The 24,655-nt window shown below is 39.0% G+C and overlaps 2 protein-coding genes across 2 annotated transcripts in view; both read left to right on the top strand.

The window, feature by feature from the left end:
• Positions 1-1,159: 1,159 nt before the first annotated feature.
• On the top strand, positions 1,160-5,355 carry LOC133440924 (eomesodermin-like). The gene is made up of 6 exons (XM_061718269.1): positions 1,160-1,765; positions 2,621-2,775; positions 3,100-3,221; positions 3,718-3,876; positions 4,109-4,170; positions 4,323-5,355. The coding sequence occupies exons 1-6, from the start codon at positions 1,266-1,268 to the stop codon at positions 5,092-5,094; spliced, it is 1,770 nt and encodes a 589-aa protein (XP_061574253.1). The 5' UTR covers positions 1,160-1,265; the 3' UTR covers positions 5,095-5,355.
• Positions 5,356-6,696: 1,341 nt separating this feature from the next.
• Positions 6,697-24,655, top strand: part of LOC133426461 (ankyrin repeat and IBR domain-containing protein 1-like) — a 37,059-nt gene continuing 19,100 nt past the window's right edge. The window contains exons 1-11 of the mRNA XM_061716382.1: positions 6,697-6,824; positions 9,737-10,021; positions 10,811-11,111; positions 14,427-14,609; positions 16,155-16,272; positions 18,322-18,530; positions 19,926-20,014; positions 20,138-20,282; positions 20,745-20,911; positions 21,564-21,652; positions 22,538-22,668. Of these exons, the coding sequence (XP_061572366.1) occupies positions 9,834-10,021; positions 10,811-11,111; positions 14,427-14,609; positions 16,155-16,272; positions 18,322-18,530; positions 19,926-20,014; positions 20,138-20,282; positions 20,745-20,911; positions 21,564-21,652; positions 22,538-22,668 (1,620 nt within the window). The 5' untranslated portion in view covers positions 6,697-6,824; positions 9,737-9,833. The remainder of the gene's footprint in view (positions 6,825-9,736; positions 10,022-10,810; positions 11,112-14,426; positions 14,610-16,154; positions 16,273-18,321; positions 18,531-19,925; positions 20,015-20,137; positions 20,283-20,744; positions 20,912-21,563; positions 21,653-22,537; positions 22,669-24,655) is intronic.

Here is a 24,655-nt window from a genome sequence, read left to right as displayed (position 1 = left end):
CTTATAACATTACTGATAGTAAAATTATTCTTAAGGGTTTAGGCCGTATGCAGCAAATACAAAAAAGTAGGCTGTTTTTGTTCCTCTTTTTACAGACTTTTTAAAATATTTTTGGTTGCTTTCATTTCTCATCAAACTGTCTGATCCATGAAACATCACGGGCTTCTTCAAACGGAAAAATAATCTTCTTTCCATTTCGCCTGTCCCGGTGGGACACAAGACCCCCATCAAAATCCAATGACTACAAATTCATTAACTCTGTATAATGATAGGATTATCTATTTGCAAATAAGTCAGCGCATTTCTTCACGATTCCCTTGTATTTTATACAATAAATATTACTAATTTCAAAAAAGTATATCCTGCGAACAAATTGAATTGATATTTTTCGAGACAGAGATTTAATTGCAAAAAGAAATGAAAGGTCTTTTTTTAATTATTTTTGTTTTTGTCGAAACAAATTTTGCTATTTATTATATGCAAGTGAAACGTGCCACGAGTTTCTTGAACCGTGGGCGAGTTTTCAGTTGTAGATTTACTCAACACTCAACCTCCAAAAATCTGTGCATCCCATTTCACCTTTGTCATATGATTTACAAGAAATCGGCTCGATTACCTTAAAGCGACTCTCTCTGATATCATCCAAATAAACCAAGCCTTGAAGGCACCACATCACAAACAAATGTGGTTGTTTGTTTCATTTATTTTTTTTTAATTTACCATAATTTTTTTATCATTTGTAGAACAGAAATTAGGCTATAGTTCACGTGCACCGGTGATGATAATCTCTGAGTTATTCGGTTTCATTCTTGAATAATCCCCAATTGTGAATTTAAATATTAAAATCAGATATTAAAGGACATTTTTCATTAGCCATTTTAACTGATCATGGATTTAAAATAATAAAAAAGAAAAGTAGATGCACACATTTTGCAAATAGAACTTGCTTTCATTTATCCGCTTTATTTAAGAAACTTTGATTCATTTAAGTTTGTCATTACAAACATGTTCGATGAGAAAACCAGCCATCTCATTGCAGGCCTGTAAATGTGTGAAATGTGTGAATTTGTTGGGAGCTGATAGGCCTTTTAAAGGACATTATTGCGCCCTGATCACCTTTTATTTATGTCTTTGTCTCCATGAAGCTGGGAAGTTGGAGAGGAGGTTTAAATCAAAGGCCAATATTTTAATGAGGGGGAAGGAACATCCCTGACAAGGACCTGAAAAACCTTAAACTCGTGTAAGAAGACGACAGAAGTTAAACCATGCTCGGCGGGGAAGGAGAGAGCAGCTCTTACTCCAAGGACGCAGCAGAGCTGCGGCGCAAGTCTCCGGCAGCGGCGGCCGCGGAGGAGCCGGCGGCGGGCGGCCGGTACGCGGAGCCCGGGCTGAACCCCGACCGCTACCTGCCGCCCCCCGGCTCCAAGCAGAGCCCAGAGGCGGCCAGCCACTGCTCCTTCATGCCGTACACCCCCGGCGGGACGGTGTACGCCCCGTCCTCCGCGGGCAGGTATCCCTCTCCGCTGCAGCTGAGCTCCATGCTGCCCCCGGCGGGGTTCCCCGCGGCGGCCGCCGGCCGCGGACACTTCAGCCCGCCCTACCAGCTCGGACAGAGCTGCATCTACCACCACCCTTACCCGGGCGCCGGGCCCGCGCTCAGCAGCATGGGCCCCGGGGCCCGCGCACAGGTGTTCCTCTGCAACAGCCCGCTCTGGCTCAAGTTCCACCGGCACCAGACTGAGATGATCATCACCAAGCAGGGCAGGTGAGGAGAAAAACACCAGAATCACAATCAGGTTTATTGGCCAAGTCAGGTCAAACAAGACTGGGAATTTATTTTCGCTCACTGTACAGTAAATAGACAAATGACAGCTCTTATTAACATATATACAATTAAAAAAAAAAGTGAAAGGTGCAGCAGTACGAGGTAGACATGGTTATTGAAAGGTGCATTGTTACAGCATATGATTGTGGTTATTATTAACACAAAAAATAGATGCAAACTACAAATAATAGTGAATCTAGCCTAAAAAATAATAGGGAAGACACAGAGAATTGGTATTTAGAATTGGTGGTATTTATAAGGAAGTGATTGGGAAAAAAGCTGCCAGGATAGCAAATGATCCTCCTCACCCACTCTGCAGCAAGTTTAAATTACTTCCCTCAGGTAGACGGTACAGTGTACCAAAGGCTAACCGTAACATATTTAAAAACTCATTAATTCCCAACGCCATTAAGGCTCTGAATGAGGGTACGTCTCGGTAGACTTGTCTTTTATGTACATGCCCTTGTTGTTCCTCCTTTTTTGCCACTAAGATGTTTTGCGTGTAAATGTTAAGTGTTTGTTGCTGTGTCATGTTACTGTTGTTTTTCTATTATGAGACAAAAGACAAATCTCCACTTGTGGACAAATAAACTAACTAACTAACTAACTAACTATTATTATTGCACAGTGATTTATTACTCTGAGACTCTATGAGTGTTGAGAGTTCATGAGAGTTCATCAGCTTGGGGGAAGAAACTGTCTCTGTGTCTGGAGGTTTTGCCGTATACCACCGAACTCGAGTTCCCGTGTGATTTAAGCCTACAGTTAAATGTTGATTTGACTTTGTGTTTGCAGGCGCATGTTTCCTTTCCTCAGTTTTAACATCACCGGTCTGAACGTGACCTCGCACTATAACGTGTTTGTGGAGGTGGTGCTGGCAGATCCAAACCACTGGAGATTTCAGGGTGGCAAATGGGTCACCTGTGGGAAAGCGGACAACAGCAGCCAAGGTACTGAACCAGGTCAAAGGTTCATTTAATTTAATTCAATGATTTATTCACATTCTTAACATTTCACGCATGTAATATTGGCTTCGCCTTCATTCAAAGAAAAAATAGAATAGAATAGAAACTTGCCTTTTGCAGTCACTACAGATATGTGTTGGACAGGAAATGTTTTAACATCTCTAAACAAAGTGCTACACAAGTACCCTCGTCTTTGAAACGGCCTTTTATCTGCAATTAAAGCCCATTTATGTGAATGAATAGCCCAGCAGACGGTCTACTTCGGCTTGGCTCTTGTGGTTTGATGTTCAATGCATTTGTGTATTTCAGGGAACAAAGTCTACATCCACCCGGAATCCCCGAACACAGGGGCCCACTGGATGAGACAAGAAATCTCCTTCAGCAAGCTAAAACTCACCAACAACAAAGGAACCAGCCACAGCACAGCCCAGGTGATAAATTTAAACAAATACATATATGTCTTTAAATGTCACCCAGGAATCATATTGGTTGTGTTAAGATGTTTTTGTAATTTCAAATGAATTGATCTAGTTTAAATCATTATTTTGTATTATTATGTTTATTTATAATATATCATATCGTAAAATATTATGTCTGCATGCCTACTTCAGGATTGAATGTCTGTTGGATTTAAATACATAAGCATTTTTACATTTGTATGAATTTGCATGAAAAAAACAACTAAAAAACTAAAAACAGCTTCAGTTTTGTTAAAAGAAAACGCCTCAATCTGATAACATCATGTGCAGCGCTAAACGTAAGACACAACATTTGAGAAACAGTGTGCTGACAAACCACTTGAAGAAACAGTTTTGTAAAAATTCAGCTTATGCAGAAAATTGGGAGATTATATCACGCATGACTTCTTTTTATTTCAACAAATATAATTCATGATCTTTATTATTTTTTTTGTCTTGGGTTCAATAGATGACCGTTCTGCAATCGCTGCATAAGTACCAACCTCGGCTGCACATCGTGGAGGTGACGGAGGACGGGGTAGAGGACGCCAACAGTGACGTGAAGAGCCAGTGTTTCACTTTTCCAGAGACCCAGTTCATAGCAGTCACTGCTTACCAGAACACTGATGTAAGGGTGGAGCCCATCCAGCTTCCGTCACATTGTTTTTCATATTGTATTTGTCAGAACAACATTGGTCAGAACAACACGTATGCTCTATAACTAGGCTAAAAATTGCCCCCCTCACTAACCAAACACCTTCTGCTTCTGATCTTTTCTATGATGAATTCACTTGTGATGCAGGTATATTAATTTGTTCTCTTTTCTCATGAAAGTATATATTCCATTTTCCCTCTTTCAGATCACGCAGTTGAAAATTGATCACAACCCATTTGCCAAAGGATTCAGAGACAACTATGATTCGTGAGTATTTTACATTATAGTCCTTTCCATGCATGTAAAATGGACTTAAATTTTTCCAAATACAAGAATACACGAGATTCTGCTGTGGCCAGCTCAAAGTGAAAGAATAAATTTCAAGATGTTGCATGCTTATTTTATTTTATTTTTTAAAGGATGTATACAGCTCCAGAGAACGACCGCCTCACACCGTCTCCAAACGACTCGCCCCGTTCCCACCAGATCGTCCCTGGCACCCGCTACACGATGCAGCCCCTCTTCCAGGACCAGTTTGTCAACAATCTTCCCCAGAGTCGCTTCTACAATAGTGAGAGAGCGGTACCCCAGACCAACAGCCTTCTTTCTCCTCAGTTAGAAGACGGGGCGTCACAGAGGTGGTTTGTCGCCTCTATGCAACAGGGGGGAAATGACACCGGCAACAAGCTGGATCTGACACCCTACGAGGGGGAATATTCAAGCTCCCTCCTTCCGTATGGTATCAAATCGCTGTCCATGCAAACCTCTCATGCTCTCAGCTACTACCCAGACTCTCCTTTCACCACCATTTCTGCAGGGTGGGGGTCCAGAGCAACTTACCAAAGAAAGGTCAATGCAAGTCTGCCGTGGTCTCCCAGGCCCAGCTCTACTACCGCTTTTGCTGAGGACTCGGACAAACTCAAACCGCAGATAGAGGAGGAGGTAAATGGCGGTGACGGTCTGATCAGCTCCTGGAATGAGAACCAGTCGTCAATTCTCTCCCCGGACAAGACTGATTCATACTCCATGGCCTGCAAACGGAGGCGTTTGTCTCTAAATGGTACAAGCACAGAGGACTCACCTGCCAAGTACGAGGACTTAGCCTCGGCCGCCTCCAATGGCTCCTACAGTAAAGAAGCCCACTCGTCCAAAGGCATGGCGGCGTACTACTCCTTTTACACAAACCCCTGACTTTTTGCTTGTGAGACTGTGTCCCATTTTGTTTGGTCTTCATCTGCCGTCTGCTGTACTATTTTGTTAACCATTCATTTTGCTTTGGCAGTGATAATTAGGGTGTCTTTGTAAACTGTTTTTATCTTTCATGGCAACAAAGGCGCACAAAAAATTATTACATCAAAATTCAAATTATGTCACAAAAAGCATTCAGATGTACTGTAGACTTGATTTGTCTGATTTTTGGACTTTATATTTTTTACATATAAGCACCTGTATTTGTAATTTTGTGCTATAGCATTTGTTTAAGGTGCCTTCATTTTATATTAAAAAAACAGTTGATGTGCGTTTTATTCTTGCATACATGTATTCATCTACCTTTATATTCAGATAATGTGTATACAGATTATTTATTGAAGGCCTATTCATGTGTGTACGCTCTTATTGCTGAGAAACATTATGCTGTATTTAACTTCATTGCAAAGCTCAGATATTTGATAATAAAAGCCATATGTTCTATTAGATATTTCAATTTCTAAGTTACACTGAGACGATTTTGTTCCTGTTTAAATGGACAATCATTTAGGCTTTAGGCTTTGGGGTGTTGTGTACGTTCTCTCCTCTTTCTCTTTCCCTCTTCATACTGCTAAAAAAATCAAGGGAACACTTAAATTGCACATCTTGTCATTCTTTCTGATGTACTTATGAATTATTGAACAAACAAACAACATTCTATATTGATATAGCATTTTATATAGCATTTTATTTGATGGATGGGTGGTGGATGGATAGTTAGATTTCGACTCTACACTCATAATGCACATCAGATACGGGAGAAAGCATTCTTTTTTTAGGTGGACGTTGCCTCCATCTAGTGGCCATATTTAGGTACGACACTAAGGGGTTATGCTAAACCACGTGGCTCTGGTTTATGATGTAAACTGAGTCCAACTGAACTTGAGTGCAATCTCAATTTTAGCAAAATGTTACATCATCAAACCATGAAGTTAAGAGTGTGAACTTTTTTTTTTAAAGAAACGTGGAAGTAAGTAGGCTATAAAACTACTATCTACTATGATCAATGTATATGCTCTATCACCATACAGTATGTACGCAATTCTGATGGGATAAATATTAAGGAAAAATACATAGGCTACAGCCTACCTTACAACAACAAAATACAAGAGAAACAAGACTGCCCATTTGGTTGCTGCATGTTCAATCCAAGAAAAGTAAATAACTTTATTGATTATGTGCTTTAACCATTGTTTATTTAAAGAAAAAAAAGTGTCAAAAAGTGATGTATCCCAACGATATAATAATTCCACATCTAAAAACACCTCAAAATGACAATTTGCAACGTAAAATAGCTATTAGTGATTACATATGACCAACAAAAACGTGCATAATCACTAGAATGAAGTATAAAATGTAAGGTTGAGCACATGTCCCAGGGTTCCACTGTTGTTTTTAATAATACCTCGGTGCTACATGTGTACATTATTGAGCCAAAGTGATTCAGTTTCTCATAGGTTTTTTTTTTTTCTTTTCACAAAACCTCTTTCCACACGGTTTTGCGTATTGTTGGGAGACCTGGCAACCCGGCGCAGCGTCAACAGCAGCGCTGCGAGCGCAGTGTTGACACACAATGATCACTCCACTTCACCGCACAACCCTCCGCTTCCTGCACCTGCAACTGGCCACCAACCCACGGGGGCAGCTCTAGGGGAGCGACATGTACCATCGTGGTGAGTCGGAACATTTGTTCCCGGGTTTTTAGCGGAGTTTCTCAACTGTTTCAGGGGGGCGTCGAGCTGGCTAGCAGCGCGGCTAGCAGCGGCTAGCGGCGCGTGCCCGCGGCCGCGAGAGCGCGCGGCGGCTGCTGCTGGCGTCACCGTGTTGGTGTTTCTGAATAAACACACTGCTGACAACACACAGCAGCAGCAGCGGTGTGTTTCTCATGAACACCAGCCCTGGCAACAGTCATGTTTCGCTGACACCCGCCTAGTGGGTCACTAGTGGACGTGTGTGGGGATAAATGACCCGGCCAGGTGCGGGACCTGCGTGGTCTCCATGCAAACCCCCTCTGAGCCGGTAGAGATGGTCAACACAGCACCAGGACAGGCCTGCGGGAGAGTTCACTGACAAGTGGCCACACGGGCACAGTTTTAGTCCCCCTGTTGTCTGAAGCCTGATTTATGGTTCCGCGTTAAATCGACGCAGAACATACGCCGTAGGTTCTGCGTCGGTGTAACGCGGGACCATAAATCACCGTAAGCGCTGCTAGATAGTTGCTGTGACTGGATGGGAGGAGCGTCCTTAACTCTGTTCAGGTAATTAGTTATATATTAGGACAATGATCTTGTGAAGTGGTCTGCTTTAGAATAGAATAAAGTTTATTGATCCCCCAGAGCAGCAAACATACACACGCTCAACAATTTTTACAAAATATACACGAAAGTATGAAAAAGGTATAAAAAAAGTATATCCTAAAAAAAAAACCCACAAAACAATAAATAGCTAAGTAATACAAAAAAGTAATTAAAAAGAGCACTATAAAAAATGAGCAATGTACAAAAGAAATACTAAACCCGAGAAACAAATAATATATACATGTGCAAAGAGACAAAAATACCAGTGATGTATTTAGAGGGAGAAGGTTATTGCACTTTTAAACTCAACTTGTGGAGTGACGTGAGCCATTACTTGAAGGGAAAGCAATTTACAAAAATGCTGACCATAAAATCTGTATTTGCTTTCAGAAAACAGGTTATTGCACTTGAATGACTAGAGTTTCTGTCTGGAAGATAATACTCTAAAACTTTGCTCAGTGTTTGCTGTTTCCAAGTCCTCTCCAAATAAAAGTGATTCTCATCTGTCTTCATAAGACACAGATCGTTTAACTTATCCCAAACTATGTATTACTCTTATTTAAATGTAAATACGCTCCGATTAAACATGTGGCAGGAGACTATATCCTATCTTATAGGTGTCTATGTAGTAATACAGTTAAAGGTTGAAAAATAACAACTATTAAACAATCAATGTTATTATGATACGAAACTATGCCCCTGTTTTGCTAATGTCCACCCCATCAGTGTTATGTAAATACTAAAAACAAAAAAGTCTAAGCTTTTGGCCATTTTTTTAAGGCAAGGCAGGGCAAGTTTATTTGTATAGCACAATTGAGGTAATTCAAAGTTCTTTACATCAACATTAAAAGCGGCAAGACACAATTAAACAGTAAATAACAAATAAAATGATAAGAAAAGAGGTAAAATAATAAGCACAAGTTGTTCAAAAGTAAGGGCTGTAGAGTACAGCAGGTAAGTATTTAATTTAAGAGTATGCTTCAGTAAACAGCTATATTGGCATGTTTGTATTTAGTTGTGACATTTGTAATGATACAATGCTCCTCTTACATAGTAGTGAATTGCATATTTTTCTCTGATAGTAACAAAATGTAATGTAATTTAGATCAATGTATGACATGTCCTCTTTACTTTGTGGGAAACAAATACACTGTTTGACAAATTCACTTTGTTCTTTGTCCTGTTTCCTAATCCATAGAGAGTTGGGTATTTTGTATGTTACACCCAAACTTTTATTGGCAAAGCATTTTCTTTGTTTGTATTCACGAAGCATAAACATGAAATCAGATAAAAGGTGGCTCATCAGCAGCCGCATGACAAGAACAACTGAATGGCATTTTTGTTGCAACTGGTGAATTTAATCAAACATACCTCGAAAATGTTTTGTTCCTAAATTCCAGTATGCTCAGATCCCCACAAGGAAAATAAATACACTGGACAGTGTTTATATGAGCATTCCTGAAGCCAAAAGTCCCTCCCATGCCCTTATTTTAGTCTATCAGAACATATTTCCATGACTTTCTTGCCAGTTTTCTCCAGGCTGACAAATAGGATCAGACCATCAGGAAAAAATGTTGACCCTTGCTCAGAAGAAGGTACATATTAGAGCATGGATTTGTACATGTTCAGACGTGCTAGCTCCCAGGACAGTCAAGGTGACTATATACAGCCTAAAAATATTGTCTTGGTCAGGTCACAAATAAGCAGTCAGCAACAGCAGAGTAAAACTCTGTGGTAATGAAAGGTTCAATATGACCAAGTGTGATTCATATACTGAAGAATATGGTGTGGTGTTCTGTGAATTGTGCTACACATGACCAGGACATAAAAAGCTGCCCATTGCCCCGACAGTTCTGACCATATGGTGCTCTGGTGGGAGCGGAACACTGTTTCCCTGCATGTTATTCTCCATTTGAGGATATGTTGCTCCGTAATGAGTCTCAGCTTCAGTGGGTTGGGCAGCAATTGGCACAATAAGGTGGAAGCTCCTGGTGATGCCAGAGGAAGTCTCGCTCTTTCTCTGTGTGAGCTTTGTGCTCTCTATGTTGAGTTATTCAAAAGGGGGGAGGGTGAGGGACGAAATAAATAAATAATAAAAGAAACACAAGGAGGTGTTTACAGTGCACTAGTGGTGTTTACACAGGCGCTTGTTGCACAGAAGCCGGCACAACCTTGACGATGGAATTCCTGTGACCGTATCTTTCCTGACAAGGCCTCATTGGACTTAAAATCAAACATTAAGGATTTAATCATTGTTGTCACTTCTTTTTCTTCTTTCATTTTTCTAGGATATGCACCATGCTGGCTTATTTGACTTTAACAGCTTGACTAAGGCTTAAAAAGCTTGTGTATCAGTCAAAGCTTGAAGCCGCAGTAGGAGAAGAAATGGGGAACACGGCTACCAAGTTCCGCAAGGCTCTCGTCAACGGGGACGAGCCGCTCGCCTGCCAACTCTACGACAGCAACCTGCAGTTCAAGGAGGCTCTGGATCCCAACTCCACATATGGAGAGTCCTACCAGCACAACACTCCACTGCACTATGCTGCCCGGCATGGCATGATAAGCCTACTCAGGTCAGGATATGGCTCATATACAAATTCAACTTGCAAGTGCGTTATGTACTTTTAACTTTTGTGGAGTGAATAAGGGGGAAAATTGTAGATAATCCTGTAGCCTTGTGTCAGGTGTTATTGGAATATATGGCTTATACTTGACCTCGGACTGGTAAACTACTGCTGTATTTCATGAGAATATTTGTCCTGTTTTGTCTATACATCCCTGTCCCATCTGTCCCCTCACATAGCCATCTGTTCTCAGGAATGCAACATGCTGGGTTGGAATAGAATGAGCTTCCATGAGCTTTCCAACTTAAAAACTAATGGCTTCAAATTTACATTTTCTTTTTCCACTGTTAAAGCTAATCATTTGTATCAAAAAATTGGATATCTGTATTTTTTTACATTCCTAGCTGACATTTTTTTAGGGTAGTAAGATGACAGTAAGTGTAAAATGCTATAAAAAAAAAATTAAGTATGGAAATGGTTTGATATTAGGACAAGCATATTTCTCAAATTTCTGTAGTTGCACTACTTCTTATAATTTACACAATTCAACAGAAAATGTTGCTACCTTTTTTAATATCTCTTACTAATATATATTGTAAAAGGGTGATTGTGTTATTTATAAAGTTAATAAAGTAAAAACTGTGCTAGGTGGACGTTCATAAGCTTAAATAGTGATTTGCTAAAACAGTAGAATGGAAAAAATGCAAAGCTAAGCAAATTATTTAACCTGCCTTCTGGCATGGTCTCAGAAAGCCAAAACAATAACATTTGTGTCCTTGTTCTGACTTATTCTTGTAGGGCTTTTCTTCTCAAGAAAGATGGCAATCCTAACAAGAGGAATGTGCACAATGAGACATCTCTGCATCTTCTCTGCATGGGAACCCGGATCCTGATATCTGAAGGGGCACTGCAACCGCGGCTCTCACGGCCATATGAAGACGAACACCGCCGAGGAGAATGCCTAAAACTCGTCCTGTCGTGGACAGGTGCAAAGTTAGACCGTGGAGAGTTCGAGAGGGCTGATATCAATGCCACCGACAACAAAAAAAACACCTGCCTACATTATGCTGCTGCCTCAGGCATGAAGACCTGTGTTGAGGTGAGATCGCAATTTTATCCATACTTCCCCTAACATATTTTTAAGTGGGGAGTTTTAGGGTACTGCTTAAAGGCTTCATAAATGGAACCTGGTGAGGTTAATATGTGTACAGTAATTCCTGATGTGTGTTCGCGTGTTAGATGTCACAATGATGAGAGGGTGAGAAACGGCAATTTGCAGGCTCACATTAATCAAATCAAAGCTCTGCATGGAAAATAATTAGAATATGTGCAGCACAACAGATAATTATTAATCATTCGGTCAGGTTGCATTACATAATAAAGTTAATGAATAAAAGTGGAGCCGACTGCAGATTTGTTTTTATTTCTCAGCAGTCTTTTATGTCATTCTACGGAATAGAGCATAACTATGTTTCATTCGTACGTCAAGAGAGATAATAAAACAATAAAACTCCAATTACAGAAATTGAGTAGTCCACTCGATGAACTTGGTACACAGCAAATCTAATAACTTTTATCTCATGAATTAAATTATTCCTGCAAAGCTAATTGTTAGTATTGAATCCTCGAATGCTCGTATCAATGCCCCTGGAAAAGAAAGTCCAGTTGCCTTAATTAAAGTCTTTGAGGATTTCATGACTTGAATGAGCTTATAGAAGTGTAAATATGGAAATTTCAATGCACTGTGTAATTTATTTAAATAATACACAACAGTGTATAACTTTTAAATAAAGAAAATAGCCAGTATGAGGGAAAAATAGCACAGCAACAGTTGCAGTTCCTTTTTTTGTGTCATTGTACAGTCACTTTCCAGATGAGTAAACTTGTCTGGATAGGGAAACACCCTTTCAACTACAATGCAAGTTTCTTAATATAATAGATGTGTGTTCAGACATATGAAAACTTATAAAAGTTTTTTTCAAAAACAGTCAAGTGTCCCAAAAGAATTCCTGCAGTGAATAAAAGGTACAAAATACAAGCTACCAGGAAGTTGTTCTCCATCAGTGCCACCAAATTCTGGTGCTGCAACATAACTGGAGCACACATGTTATCGTTTTTGTTTGGTCTTGCCTCTGTAGCACTGGTTCCACAGAGGCAGCTGGGTGGATAGTACAACAAACAAACTCATAGCAGTACAACATCAAAAGTTGAACAAGAACTGTGCATTTATGTGCAGATACTTCATGACCTGAATGAGCTTCCACAAGCGTAAATAGTGCACATGTATATATGACGCACCTGCTCAACCCACTGAGCTAACAGATATTTTTTTTGTAAACCGCACAGTATATTAGTAGCAAGTAGTACTCCTCTTGCCAGATTACGTAATCCATAGTATGTAAATCAATTCATGGGTGGTATTCTACGTCCAGAAATAATTCCAGTATGCACCTGACCACTCTACACCCCGTATCTCATAACACCATGTACAATCACAGCGGTCACGTTGTTTATTTTTTCACAGTGAAAACTAGTTATAAATGCTTTGGAGTATTATGATTTTTTTTTTTTGCTTTTATGAACTCTTATGACTTCATTAGCTTTGTACTTAAAAATTCAGAAACACTTTAGTAAAGGATTACATCCATTCTGTCCAAACAAAGATTTACTTTTGCTAAACATAGATCAGAGTTCTTCAAATCTTTAAAGGAAAGCTGTTTTGCTGTTACTTTGTTTGGGGTGGAACATTGCAGTACGTTTCATATATCCGCCTCATGGGTCAGCTTTAATCATTTTTTTTTCCAATAACATGAAATTACAGCTATATATCTTTAATATTAAGTTGAGTTTTTGTCACCAACTTCAACTTGCAGTTCAGCTGGCTGTGGAAATAGTTCCGTTAGCAGAGGGATTCAGAGAACTGGTGATAAATGTGGACTTGAGGCAGATGGGGAACGTTGGGCTACATTTGTTTTATACTTTCACATACTTAACTTTTGCTGTTGAGCGGTTTTACACGCATTCACCTTTTTTATGACAGTTTCAGTGAGGTAAAATCATTTTGTGGCCCACGCTAATTTTCTTAAAGCACATTAACATACTGTAGATGTCACAATGTACAGTTCTACCAGGAGACCATGATGTCAGTGCAACAAACTTGAGCACAACAACCACAGAAAAGACGAACAAGCTGATGCATCCTGATTTTCCTGAAAGACAGTTTTTATTTACCCCCCCCACCTCCAAGTATTTTATTGACAGATGAAGTGAGAATCAATTAGGGTATAAGTGATAATGGATAGGTGGGTTCATTATTTTGTTAAAGTTATGTTAGCTTAATCTGACTACTAAAGGTGCAAGGTAAATTTCTCAAAGTGAGACCAACACACCCACAACATTACTTGGTTGGGAGTCAAAATACGAGTATCAATAAAGTATTATTTTTCTCAGACACAGACACACAAACACACACACACACATATATATATATATGAACATCTATATAGTCATACTGCCTCTATTATGCATCTGTTCGTGTATTCATCTATTATAGTCTATGTTTCTCCTTCTTTCTTTAATCTTTTTTTTTCCTTTCTTTAGCCAAATTCGGGTTGCGCTTTGGCATGACGTCTATGCCATGTGCCAAACAATCAACTAATTTACAAGCAAACAAAGCGTTGCAACGTAGTGATGTCTTGTAGATCTGCATCTTCTGTAGACAGCAAGACCACGACGTCCCACAGAGAATGACGACAATGTACAACAACAACAAGAGTGTTCTGTGAATGAAACATCGTAGACTGGCTACAGTTGGATTTATGATGTAGAGTTGGGCTGGCAGTGCCGCATCATACCAAAATAATTAATTAATTACTATCACTGCGAGCTTGGAAATCTCACGGTGTAACCACCGTGGCTTTACACCACAGTGGTAAACCGAAATACGTTATACTGATTCACCCCTGCTCCTGACATGTTTTGGTCAAAATGTCACACAGAGATACAGTACAAACGCTCCCTTTTCAGCCATGTATGTACTGCTCTGATTATAGTAGACACTGGAGCCCCCTCATTCACAGGGTGTGCTTCTTTTGAAACCAGGGACCCGGGTCTGTAATGTAACAGTACCTTGCAAATATGCAATTTCAATATCACTGGAAAAAACCTGTTGCTTATTTAAAACTGTAGAATGAATGAGTTTGAAACTGTTCTCCCAAAATAGACACATTTCATATTTTAACTTATTAGATGACAGAGCTTTGCATTGTTCAACAATAAAATGAATTGAGATAAATGTAAACTACGAAGACATTGTATTTAGATGTAACTGTTTTTATACTAGCACATGCTTTTGAATACACCATGATTGCGATTGTTGAAGAAAAAATGTTCCCTTTTGTTTTCACTTGTTTAGTTATTGCTGCAGAGAGAAGCGGACCTGTTTGCGGAGAACGAAAACCGCGAGACTCCATGTGACTGTGCAGAAAAGCAGCACCACAAGGAGTTGGCCCTACGCCTGGAGTCGCAGATGGTCTTCTCTCTGGCCCCTGAGGCGGAGGATATAGAAGCTGAGTATGCAGCTCTTGACCGAAGAGAGGTACACAATAACATACTAAGAGGCTGTTGGTTTAAAGATTTAGTTTACAACCCTTCTGTGTGACTTATGACATCAACAGAGTCAGACTTTTGTATAGTTTCTTATTTATTTTTTTTTAGTTGTAGTTTTATAGCTGCAGATTACAGCCTTTTTGTGTAAGCTGCCTTACATACCCTAAATTAGCCAAACCCACACAGGTGGCGTCTCATGCAGTGCTCATGGTGGGAAATGGTTATTTGACATAAGTAATCAGAAAACAACTTTTTTTTTTTTTAGTTGGTTATAATTTATCTATTTTAGTTAAGAGATTTTATATACCTGTAAGTCTCTTGTGAATACAGGCACCATTGAATTGAAACTATTCAGGTATTAGTTCAGTGTTAAAAAACTTTTCTGCAATTACTGACATTTTCTGTTTGCAGATGATTTGATGGAAAAAGGCAGGAAAATACAAAAATTAATGACACAAAACAGTTCAACAAAAAGACATGTGACTCCTGTCGGCATCAGTCTGTAATTAGATCTCTGGGCCGGGCTAAGTCATGCATCAGCGATAATCTCGAGTGTTTGTACCCCAAACACAAGTTTTCTAAAATGAACAAAAAAGTTAACTCAGTAATTTGTTAATGTCTTTGATTATTTTACAGACACAAGTACAAACTAAATGATTTTTCCAGTGTCTTCACAGACCAACTGTACTACATGTAGAAAACACAAAAATGAATTTGATTATCAGCACCATATTCAAAAATATAGGACAACTAATATAAATCACATCCTTCTTTTTTAATTGCAGTTCATAATCTTTTTTGTAACTTATGATTCTAAAAAGACAACATTTTACTGTGAGGTGTTTGTCTGTTTTTGATTACAAGACTTCAGCTGCTCAGCAGTCAGTGATTGTTGTCATCTGATTGTCCCAATGATGAGCCAAACATTTTCAATAGAAGATGGATCTGGACTGCAGGCAGGCAGCATTTTGACTCTCTGGCCATGGAGTCGTGCTTTTGCAAGCTGTGCAGAATGATATTATGGCATTGTTCTGCTGCAGTGTTCAGACCTCCTTGGAAAAGACATCACTTTGAAAGTAGCATACCACCCTGGACGCTAGTTATTTCACCTTTTTGCTTGGAGGATCTGTCTCTTTTTTGGCAGGTAGAATCTAATATCCACTTCTCTCAAAAGAAAACAGAAACAAGGATACATCTAACCAGAGATTATGTGTCCAGTGGTTTAGCTGTCAGATGTCATGCTGACATCTACCTTGGAGTTCAGTGACAACATTTTGAAATTACATTCAGTCCTGTGACGCATGACTCTTCAGTGCCTGTGGGTATTAATCGGATCTAATTCTGATTGATATTGATTAGAAGAAAGCACCTGGTTGTGCATTAAAACATTGAAGCGGTTGTAATGTTGTTCCCTCTGTGACTTGCCATCCTGTCACACACGTTTTTGTTGTCATTTGGTGTTTGGTCGCCTTCATTCCCCCTATCATGTCCCTCGTATCAGTAAAGCTGTTTGTCCTCCCTTGTTTCTGACCAGCTGCATGAAGGCCTGCGACCTCAGGATCTGCGCAAACTGAAGGACATGTTGATAGTGGAGACAGCTGACATGCTGCAGGCCCCACTCTTCACCGCAGAAGCACTGCTGCGTGCCCATGGTACTGCTAAACATACACACACATTATGACGCAAATGGAGGGTACTATTTTTGTCATTCAAATTGTTTTCCCTGAAACCTGGTAGTTTACGGATTTACAAAACTGCTGTGTATGGTAAAGTAAAAAATGTAAGTACATTTTATTGATTTTTTTTGACATTCTTTTAAAGTGTGCCCAAAAATAAAGGATTTGATTTTTTTTTTTTTTTTGTTTTGTATTCATTTATTTATTTTTCTTTCATTTCAACAGAAGCATCAAATCAATTATTTTAATGCTTTGGACAAATCTAGCATAGCCTCTGGCTTAGACGCTTGTGTTGTTCTTTTTTTCAGATAAACTTATTGTAGATATTTTGCATAAACATCCATCAGCCCCTGAATGAAGCTTTAGGCAATAATTTAAGAACAGAAATTCTCAAGTTGCTATGCAGGCTGTTTTAAGAGCATAGAGCAAGAGTGCACATCAAACAAATTAAGCCAAAACCAATAATGAACTGCTTCTGCATGGCTGATAGTGATAATGGATAGGTCCGTATTGCTATGTTTTATGTAAACTTTGTATATGTAACAGTTTGTGCACCTGGGAATAAAACCATATATAACATGCAGTGATGAAAACTAATATTTAAATTAGCTCTGGCCAAACTATAAGGGCAAACTACAGTCCTGGCTTTTTTTTGTCAGATGTGAGTAAGGCAACCCAGTACTTCAAAAACAATAAAGATAAACTTGGTATGTGTTATATCAAACAAAGTGGAGTAGTTGAAACAAAAATCTGCTGTGACTGAATACACTGACTTTGTTCACGCAGGAAATAAGGCTCCACAAACCTTAAACTTAAGTCCTGTGGTAAGTTGCTTTATGTTAAAAAATGAAAACAACAAGAAAAGGGATTTGGTATCCAAACATTTTACAAACGGATGCAGTAAATCAACCGCACCAATATGTCAGATCACACAAATGCAACAAAAAGCTGCAGCCCTCAAGACACCTACATAGAACATGAGTTTTTGTTAATGATTAAGAGAAAGCCTTTGGGGCTTGGATTTCCTTGCTTGTGAAAGTTTTTCCACTTTTTTTTTTTTTAAACTTTGTAACTTTTATTTCCACTATACAGCCTTTCAGTTTTCCTATTATTTTCCCCGTTGCTTATCTTCTTAACAGCCCTCTTGTCAATCTTTCTGTGCTTCTGACAATTTGCATTAGCCAGCTAATAATTAACATTAAGACCAAATTTAAAAACTTTTAATTTCTGACTTCTTTTAACAGCCCAGGGCATGAAGATAGGGCCATACTCACTGATTAGTCTTAATTGGGTGGAAATAGGGGGAATTGTTGCGACAGTCATTATCTAAACGAGGGCATTTAGAGTCTGGGGCATTTGATTGGTGGCGAAGTGTGTCTGGAGGCTGATAATGTTTTAATTGTGCAGTTGACCGGGTCATATTCCTTATTTTAGCAGTGGAGACAATTTGGAATAAGCCAAGTTCCTCTCTGAATGTGAGGTAGAAAAGCTGCTCTAAACAATACAGGTGGCAGCAGGACTTTTTTGGTTGACTGATTGAAAATCTTATTAGTGTTTCACCTGGGGTGAGAATTATGTAGGTTGCGGTGGATTGAGCATTGTACTCGATGAAGGGCACTGGGAAAAAAAAAGTCTCAGGATTGGATTTTGCAATTTTGTTAGAGAACATGTTATTTTTTTGAAAGGCTGAAAAGGAATTGTACTGTAACGTTTTACAGGGATCTTCATCTACATCTTGTTTGAAACCAAATCATAGTGTGTTGTGAAATATACTTGCAAAATACTGTTTTTATTTCAGCCATGTGATCCTAGATCAGAGCTGCTTTTAGAAGCATTGTGTAAATTGGTCTGCCAGCTTATCACATGACTAGAAGTCATGTTGTGCTTTCTTTTCCTGCAACAACATCTTGAGACCTAATTTTCCTGCTTGCGGAAAAACAACCTTGTTATTACTTTACCAGAGCTCCTTCCGTCTTTTTTATCTGATGACATTGTTTTTTTTCCCCTCTTGATATTTTGCGTCAGATTGGGACAGAGAGAAGCTCTTAGAGGCCTGGATGAGCAACGCGGAGGAATGCTGCCAACGCTCAGGCGTACAAATGCACAACCCACCTCCAAGTGGCTACAACGCGTGGGACACCTTGCCCTCTCCCCGGACGCCGCGCACCACCCACTCCTCCATCACCTGCCCTGACCAAATCAGTCTCATGCCTGCAGATGAGAAGTCTTCCCTAGTGAGAAATGTCCTCAGTTTACTAAGGGCCTACCAGGCCAATGTATTAATGTATGTTGTCATGAGAAAACTCACTCTCGTGTGTAAATTCAGTTCTGTATGCTGAGTGGTAAACTATTATTTTCAAGATATTTAGGTAACCTCTCATTTCCCTTCCTTGAAGAAGTGCTGTGTGTGTCTTTCCTGAGCAGAGTACGTGGTTATTAGAGGAGATCCCATAAACAATAGTCAAGAACAGACATCATAAATTGCTTTATAAAACTAATTGTTAGAAAAACATCATGAAAAACAAACAAATGCAAAAACCAGTCGGGCAGATGCAGATCTGTAATGAAGAGGCAAAGCAAGACACAAACAAAATCAATTTCAAACAAATGGATCTTGAGCTGCTTTTTAAAAGTGCAGATCTTAAGTTCATTAGGAGACGATTCCAAAGCAGAGAAGCAAAAATCTAGAAAGCTTTGCACTTTTGTTCTAAGACAAGCTTGAGGAACAGCCAACAAACTTTGATCATAGCACCTCAGTTTCCTGCAGTACTGGTGTTGGCGGACTGCAGACTTGTTTTTCCCTTTTCCACAAATGCTGTTGCCTGACCACGCAAAGCCCTGAGTGTGAAAGTAGGTTCCAAGTATCCTTTTTCAATCTTTCCGCCTCAGTTATATCACATATAATATCCACAATATCAATCAGCTTTGCAAGCAGGAGTAGTTGTTTTTGTGTATAAACATGACAAAGATTTAGCCATTGGTGGTATTTTATACAAGCCTGGACAGAAGGTTATAGGCAGGTAGAAGAGACATCCACCTTTGGTTCCTGTTCGTTTTCTCAAGTGTTGATAGTCGACTTTAATAATGATTTAAGAGAAACTGTGATACACATGTCTGATATCAACTTTGTTCCTGACTGGGAGAAGGTCTTAACCTTAAACTGCGCTGTGGATTGACTGACTGCACTCGTGGGCTTGTTGAAAGCTAACAGTTGATTATTTAACTTCCTGCTCATTCCCGGTCAACACTTGCTTTGTTGAAGCACACTGCCCTCTCTTTGTCTTGCTGCGGCTGAGTCTTCAGTTGTAATAAAGCCCTTGTCTTTGTCTTTGAGTGTGAGGAAAATATATGACATTCTAAGAGATTTGCATGGTAAGGGCTGGCCACAATGTTGTTTATTGCTGACCCCCTGTTACAATTGCCTGTCATTACATATTGACATACCTGATCATTCAGGGTATAACTTGCTCATTCAAATGTATTTGATATAAAACAAGCCTTCAAGCACAATGTGGTTTGATTAAACAGTGCATATTCTTTGCAATTTCCAAAAAAAACCTCTTAAATGAAAATGAACCAAACAAGTCATGAAATGTATGTAAATGGATCTGTCTCTATTTTGTTCTCAGTGTGGCATATGCATGTCCTCCATCTCGATGTTTGAGGATCCTGTTGAAATGTCCTGTGGCCATGAATTCTGTAGAGCATGCTGGGAAGGGTAAGTCACATTTTACATTCTGTCAATTAGCTGCAATTAGGTGTTTTCAACTTCATGACTGAACTCAACTTCAACTTCTGTCACAAGTTTATTGTTGTCTGAGATACCTGTGTTATTTTGAAGATTTTTGAACCTCAAGATTCAAGAGGGCGAAGCCCACAACATTTTCTGCCCAGCCTACGATTGTTACCAGCTAGTGCCAGTGGAAGTCATAGAAAGTGTGGTTTCTAGAGAGATGGACAGACGCTACCTCCAGTTTGACATCAAGGTACATTGGTGTTTCCAGTAGCATCCGTATTAACTGATAAAGAACATTATCTTCTAAATGAATAAAGATAGTCACTGATATGTGAGTCTTCCACTAAAATATTGAAATATTGTTGTCAGTTTGCAATAAAAACAAATGGTTTTGTTTATTTGGATACAGGATTGTATACTTTGTTCTTGTTAAGGTAGAATACCACAAACAGTAAACCAAAAATAATGTTCGTTACCTTGGTTTAAACACATTTTCTCTTGTTTTTTAATTTTTTAAATCAAGTGGGAGATATTCAATGAAAAGTCTGTGATGCAGATCTTAAAATGCTTTGTCATCTGTAGTCTATTTCTTTTAAAGCTGTATCGTATTAACTTTTCTCCCCCCCACTTTTGGCATAAGATTGAGAATCATTGCTCACAACATTTGGCATCACCTTGGAGATTTTAGTAATCTTTTCTTCTGCTTTGACAGGCGTTTGTGGAAAACAATCCAGTAATACGCTGGTGTCCTCAGGCAGGATGTGAAAGAGCAGTAAGACTAAACACCAAGGCCCCTGGGACCTCGACCTCAGATGCTCTGAGCTTTCCACTGCTCCGGGCACCTGCTGTGGATTGTGGCAAGGGCCATCTTTTCTGCTGGTCAGTGAGGAGTGCTATTTCATATACTTGGAAATAATCTTAATCGAATACAACAACACTTGAGAAAAGGTTCAAAATTGCCAAAACACATCTAAAAGTTGGTAGTTAAGTAATATCCAACATTAGCTCATTTTATGTGCCCCGTTAGTTCATGTAATGCATGTGTGTAAGTGTAGGACTGGTATTGTATAGAGAGCAGATGAGCTCAGATGACGTCCCTCCACCTTCTGTTCTCTGTATTCTCAAGCCAACACGCTGCTCCTAAAGTTCTCTTCCTACCCAGTAATATAAGTTCTATCAAGTCACGATTAATCCAACCTAATAATCATAATAATACCTCAGAACACATCACTTCATTATATAAATGCGGGCTTTTATCAAGAGTTTAATGGACAGATTTGATAATAAGGGAAACCCAACCCTGAATCAGTAAGAAGACACTTTGAAAAATGGTACATTTGTTCTGGACCCCTGTGGTATATCGACCACATACAAGGGAGGAGATAATCTGTCTCCTTTGAAATGTGTTGCTGCCTTTACATTCAAGAAGGGTTGTACTGTTCAGTATTTTATAGTTTAGGTTTTTGGGAATATTTACAAGAAAGAATGGTACTTACTTCTGCATGATTTATATTTATCTTTCATATTCTAGGGAGTGTCAAGGTGAAGCCCATGAACCGTGTGACTGCGAGACCTGGAAGTTCTGGCAGCAGAAAGTTGCTCAGATGAAACCTGTGGAATGTGAGCACTTATGTAGACAAATTATAAAATGGTTAATGTTTTTTTTTTTTGTTATTTATTGTTTTGCCAATCAATCCTATTGAATCTTTTCCAGGTTCTACAAAGTACTTTACAATGTCTTTCTCATTTTCCCATTCTCACAAACATTCCCACTTCGATCTTTTTCTATGATATGCAGCATTCACCATGGCTACTCTTTTGGTTAAAAATAAAAATGTGTACAATCCCCAATTCCGCAAAAGATGAATCTTCTAAATCATTTCCTTATTTAGTGGTAAAACATCATTGTGAAGTTTAGTTTATCAACCAAGCCTTTTACTTTGTCTGTTTTTTTGTTATTTTGTCTTGCAGACAAAGTGATTGATTTGATTCTCAATTGTTGAGAAGTCATTTGTAGCAATTGCAATTAGACCAATTAGAATCTACCATTTTGATAAAGGAGGATGAATTGATATGAAAAACCCACTCACTTGAAGCACACAAAGTATAGAAGCAGTAATTGAACTGTAAGCAGTATCCCCGATGATGTAAGATGCCCTGAGTTGCTTCTACGTGCAGCTGCATTTAAAGTGTCAGTTGAAAGATAATAGCAAGTATTTTATTCTCAAAATATCTCCTCCTTCCAGTTCCCCAATCTGTTTGATCTCATCATTTCAAATGACACATCAGAGGTGCTTTGAGAATAGCCAAATATTCAGTGTTGGTTGAGGATAATTCTGCTCTCTTCCTCTCTCTATATACACACTAAAGACATTGGTTTAGTGCTGTTACAGTTTGCCACACTGTGCAGGGTTCTGTATTGATGCAGAGGTAATAATAGTCATTCTTAATGTATCCCATTGTGGCTTTATTTGTTGTGTTTACACCCCACTGTTCCTATTGTAGTGGCTGGTGTGAGCGAAGCTTACGAGGATGCAGCCAATTGCCTGTGGCTGCTCAGCAACTCTAAACCCTGCGCCAACTGCAAGTCTCCAATTCAGAAAAACGAGGGCTGCAATCATATGCAGTGCGCTAAGGTGAGTTAGGGGGGGAGTTTTCTGGACATGTCAGGGCAACTTGACTCGTAATACAACACAAGCCACTATGCTACCCTTTCAAGTCAATTCTTTCCAAAGTTGCAAGGAGACTTTCTGTTTGAGTTTTCTGCTGGAATTAATTTAGAATCGTTGCAGACGAGCACCTACTCAAACAACTATTTCCAACATCTGTACATTTGTCAGCATCATCAACATCGAGTGAAGCAAGAGGCTGCTAATAGAAAGTTTAATACTTTTGTGCTTTTAGCACAAACTTCCAATCTCCATTTGACTAACATGGATAAATCAGGCCAAATATTTCTAGTGCCCTCTTTGCCTTTGCCATTTATTGTAATTGAGCGTTATATAGCTCAATTATATGCTTAGAGTTCAGTTATATTTCTCTGGACATCAAAGTTATCCATTACTTCTGCGTTAAAGAGTTTTGTGCATTTATGTAATTTCTCTATTTGTTGGGAAGAAATACTATATTGACTTGAATATAAGACAATTTGTCCTCTTTCAAGATGCATCGTTTAGGGGCAAAAAAGTTGTATGATCACCAAATCTTGCTTTGTCTTGATAAGGAATTTAGCTTCAATTCAGTTATATATTTGAGTCCAGATATGAGTGTAATGATATGATGATGCAATGACAGCAGGTTCTCTCCAAAGTTTGAGGTCAAACAGGACCTCAAACTTGTGTGTTTTAAAAAAAGCATTTTTTTCTATGCAGATTAAAAATAATGGTGTGATTGCTGAAATGCACCTGACCGGGATTTTGTTCAAGACTGTGGTCCCTTTGCTTAGAAACATCCTGAGTTGCCTCTGGTCATATTTATCCAGCTCAGCAAACATCCCTGAACCACAACATTCATCTGCACCAGCTGATGTTAGCTTTACGTGGCATGTATGTTCAGGTCTGGCCATTTCCAAGGCTGTCAGCGGTGTAATGACTCAAGTGATGGACAGCCTCATTTCTTATTTGAGATGTGTGTACCCTCGGGTCACTCTCACAGAAGTCACTTGGGAAAAAAACAATACTTGGTATTGATGAAGTCATCTTTTTGGGATCACCATTGCTGCTCATCCTATTGTGTGATGCCATATTTTATGATTTCACTGAATCATCTTGTGTTCTCCATCATCATCACTGTTGAGATGTTATGTTTTAAGATTTGAGTTGTAACGTGCACATTTAGATTGCTCGGGTCAATACAGTAAGTGAATATTTTACATGATTAGGACATTGGAGTATTAGCATTTGGACATTATTGACAGTAATTTTCTCTGTAAAAAAACAAACATAAATGGAAACATGCACTCATCACAGAGATGTGCTTGAAACAGAATCAACTTTTTTTTATTTATTTTTTTTTATTTCACAAGTCTTCAGCTTTCATTAGGCTCAAGTCAATTTGTCAGGTTTATTCATCATTAATGTGTTGGATTGCCATGTAAAAACTTCCTGAGTCAGATCACACTTTTGGAATACCATTAATATTTAGTGTACTGCTGTCAGTAAGCAATGTCACACTCTTTAGTTTGCCTAAGCAAAAGTTCTACTAAGGGGCTTTAAACTTTAAACTAGTAATCTTTTATGCTGTACATGTACGGTACCAGTCAGACACCCATGTATTCAACTTTAAACTTTTGATCTGTATATACGGTGTCCTTCAAATATACATAAGTAAAACTGTACCCAGCTTTACTCTAAACTTCAGTGTAACGTCAGTTCTCCTGACATAAAGATGTGTCAAGCAAAACTGAAAAACAATTCTGAACACAAAATTAAAAGTGAAGTATCAGTATTGCTGATACTGTATCTGTGATTTAGTACAACAGCTAATAGGCTTAATCATTTTTGTAATTATTTTTTTACGTCAAAGCTTGCTTATAAGATGAGCACTGCAGGCCTGAAATGTTCAGAGATGTTCCAGAAGTGCAGTATACAGGAATAGATCCGTCATCCTAGTGCTCTCGCAGAG

Source organism: Cololabis saira, chromosome 3 (assembly GCF_033807715.1).
Source record: "Cololabis saira isolate AMF1-May2022 chromosome 3, fColSai1.1, whole genome shotgun sequence".
Classification (NCBI taxonomy): Eukaryota; Metazoa; Chordata; class Actinopteri; order Beloniformes; family Belonidae; genus Cololabis; species Cololabis saira.
This window is presented reverse-complemented; position numbering and strand designations above follow the sequence as displayed.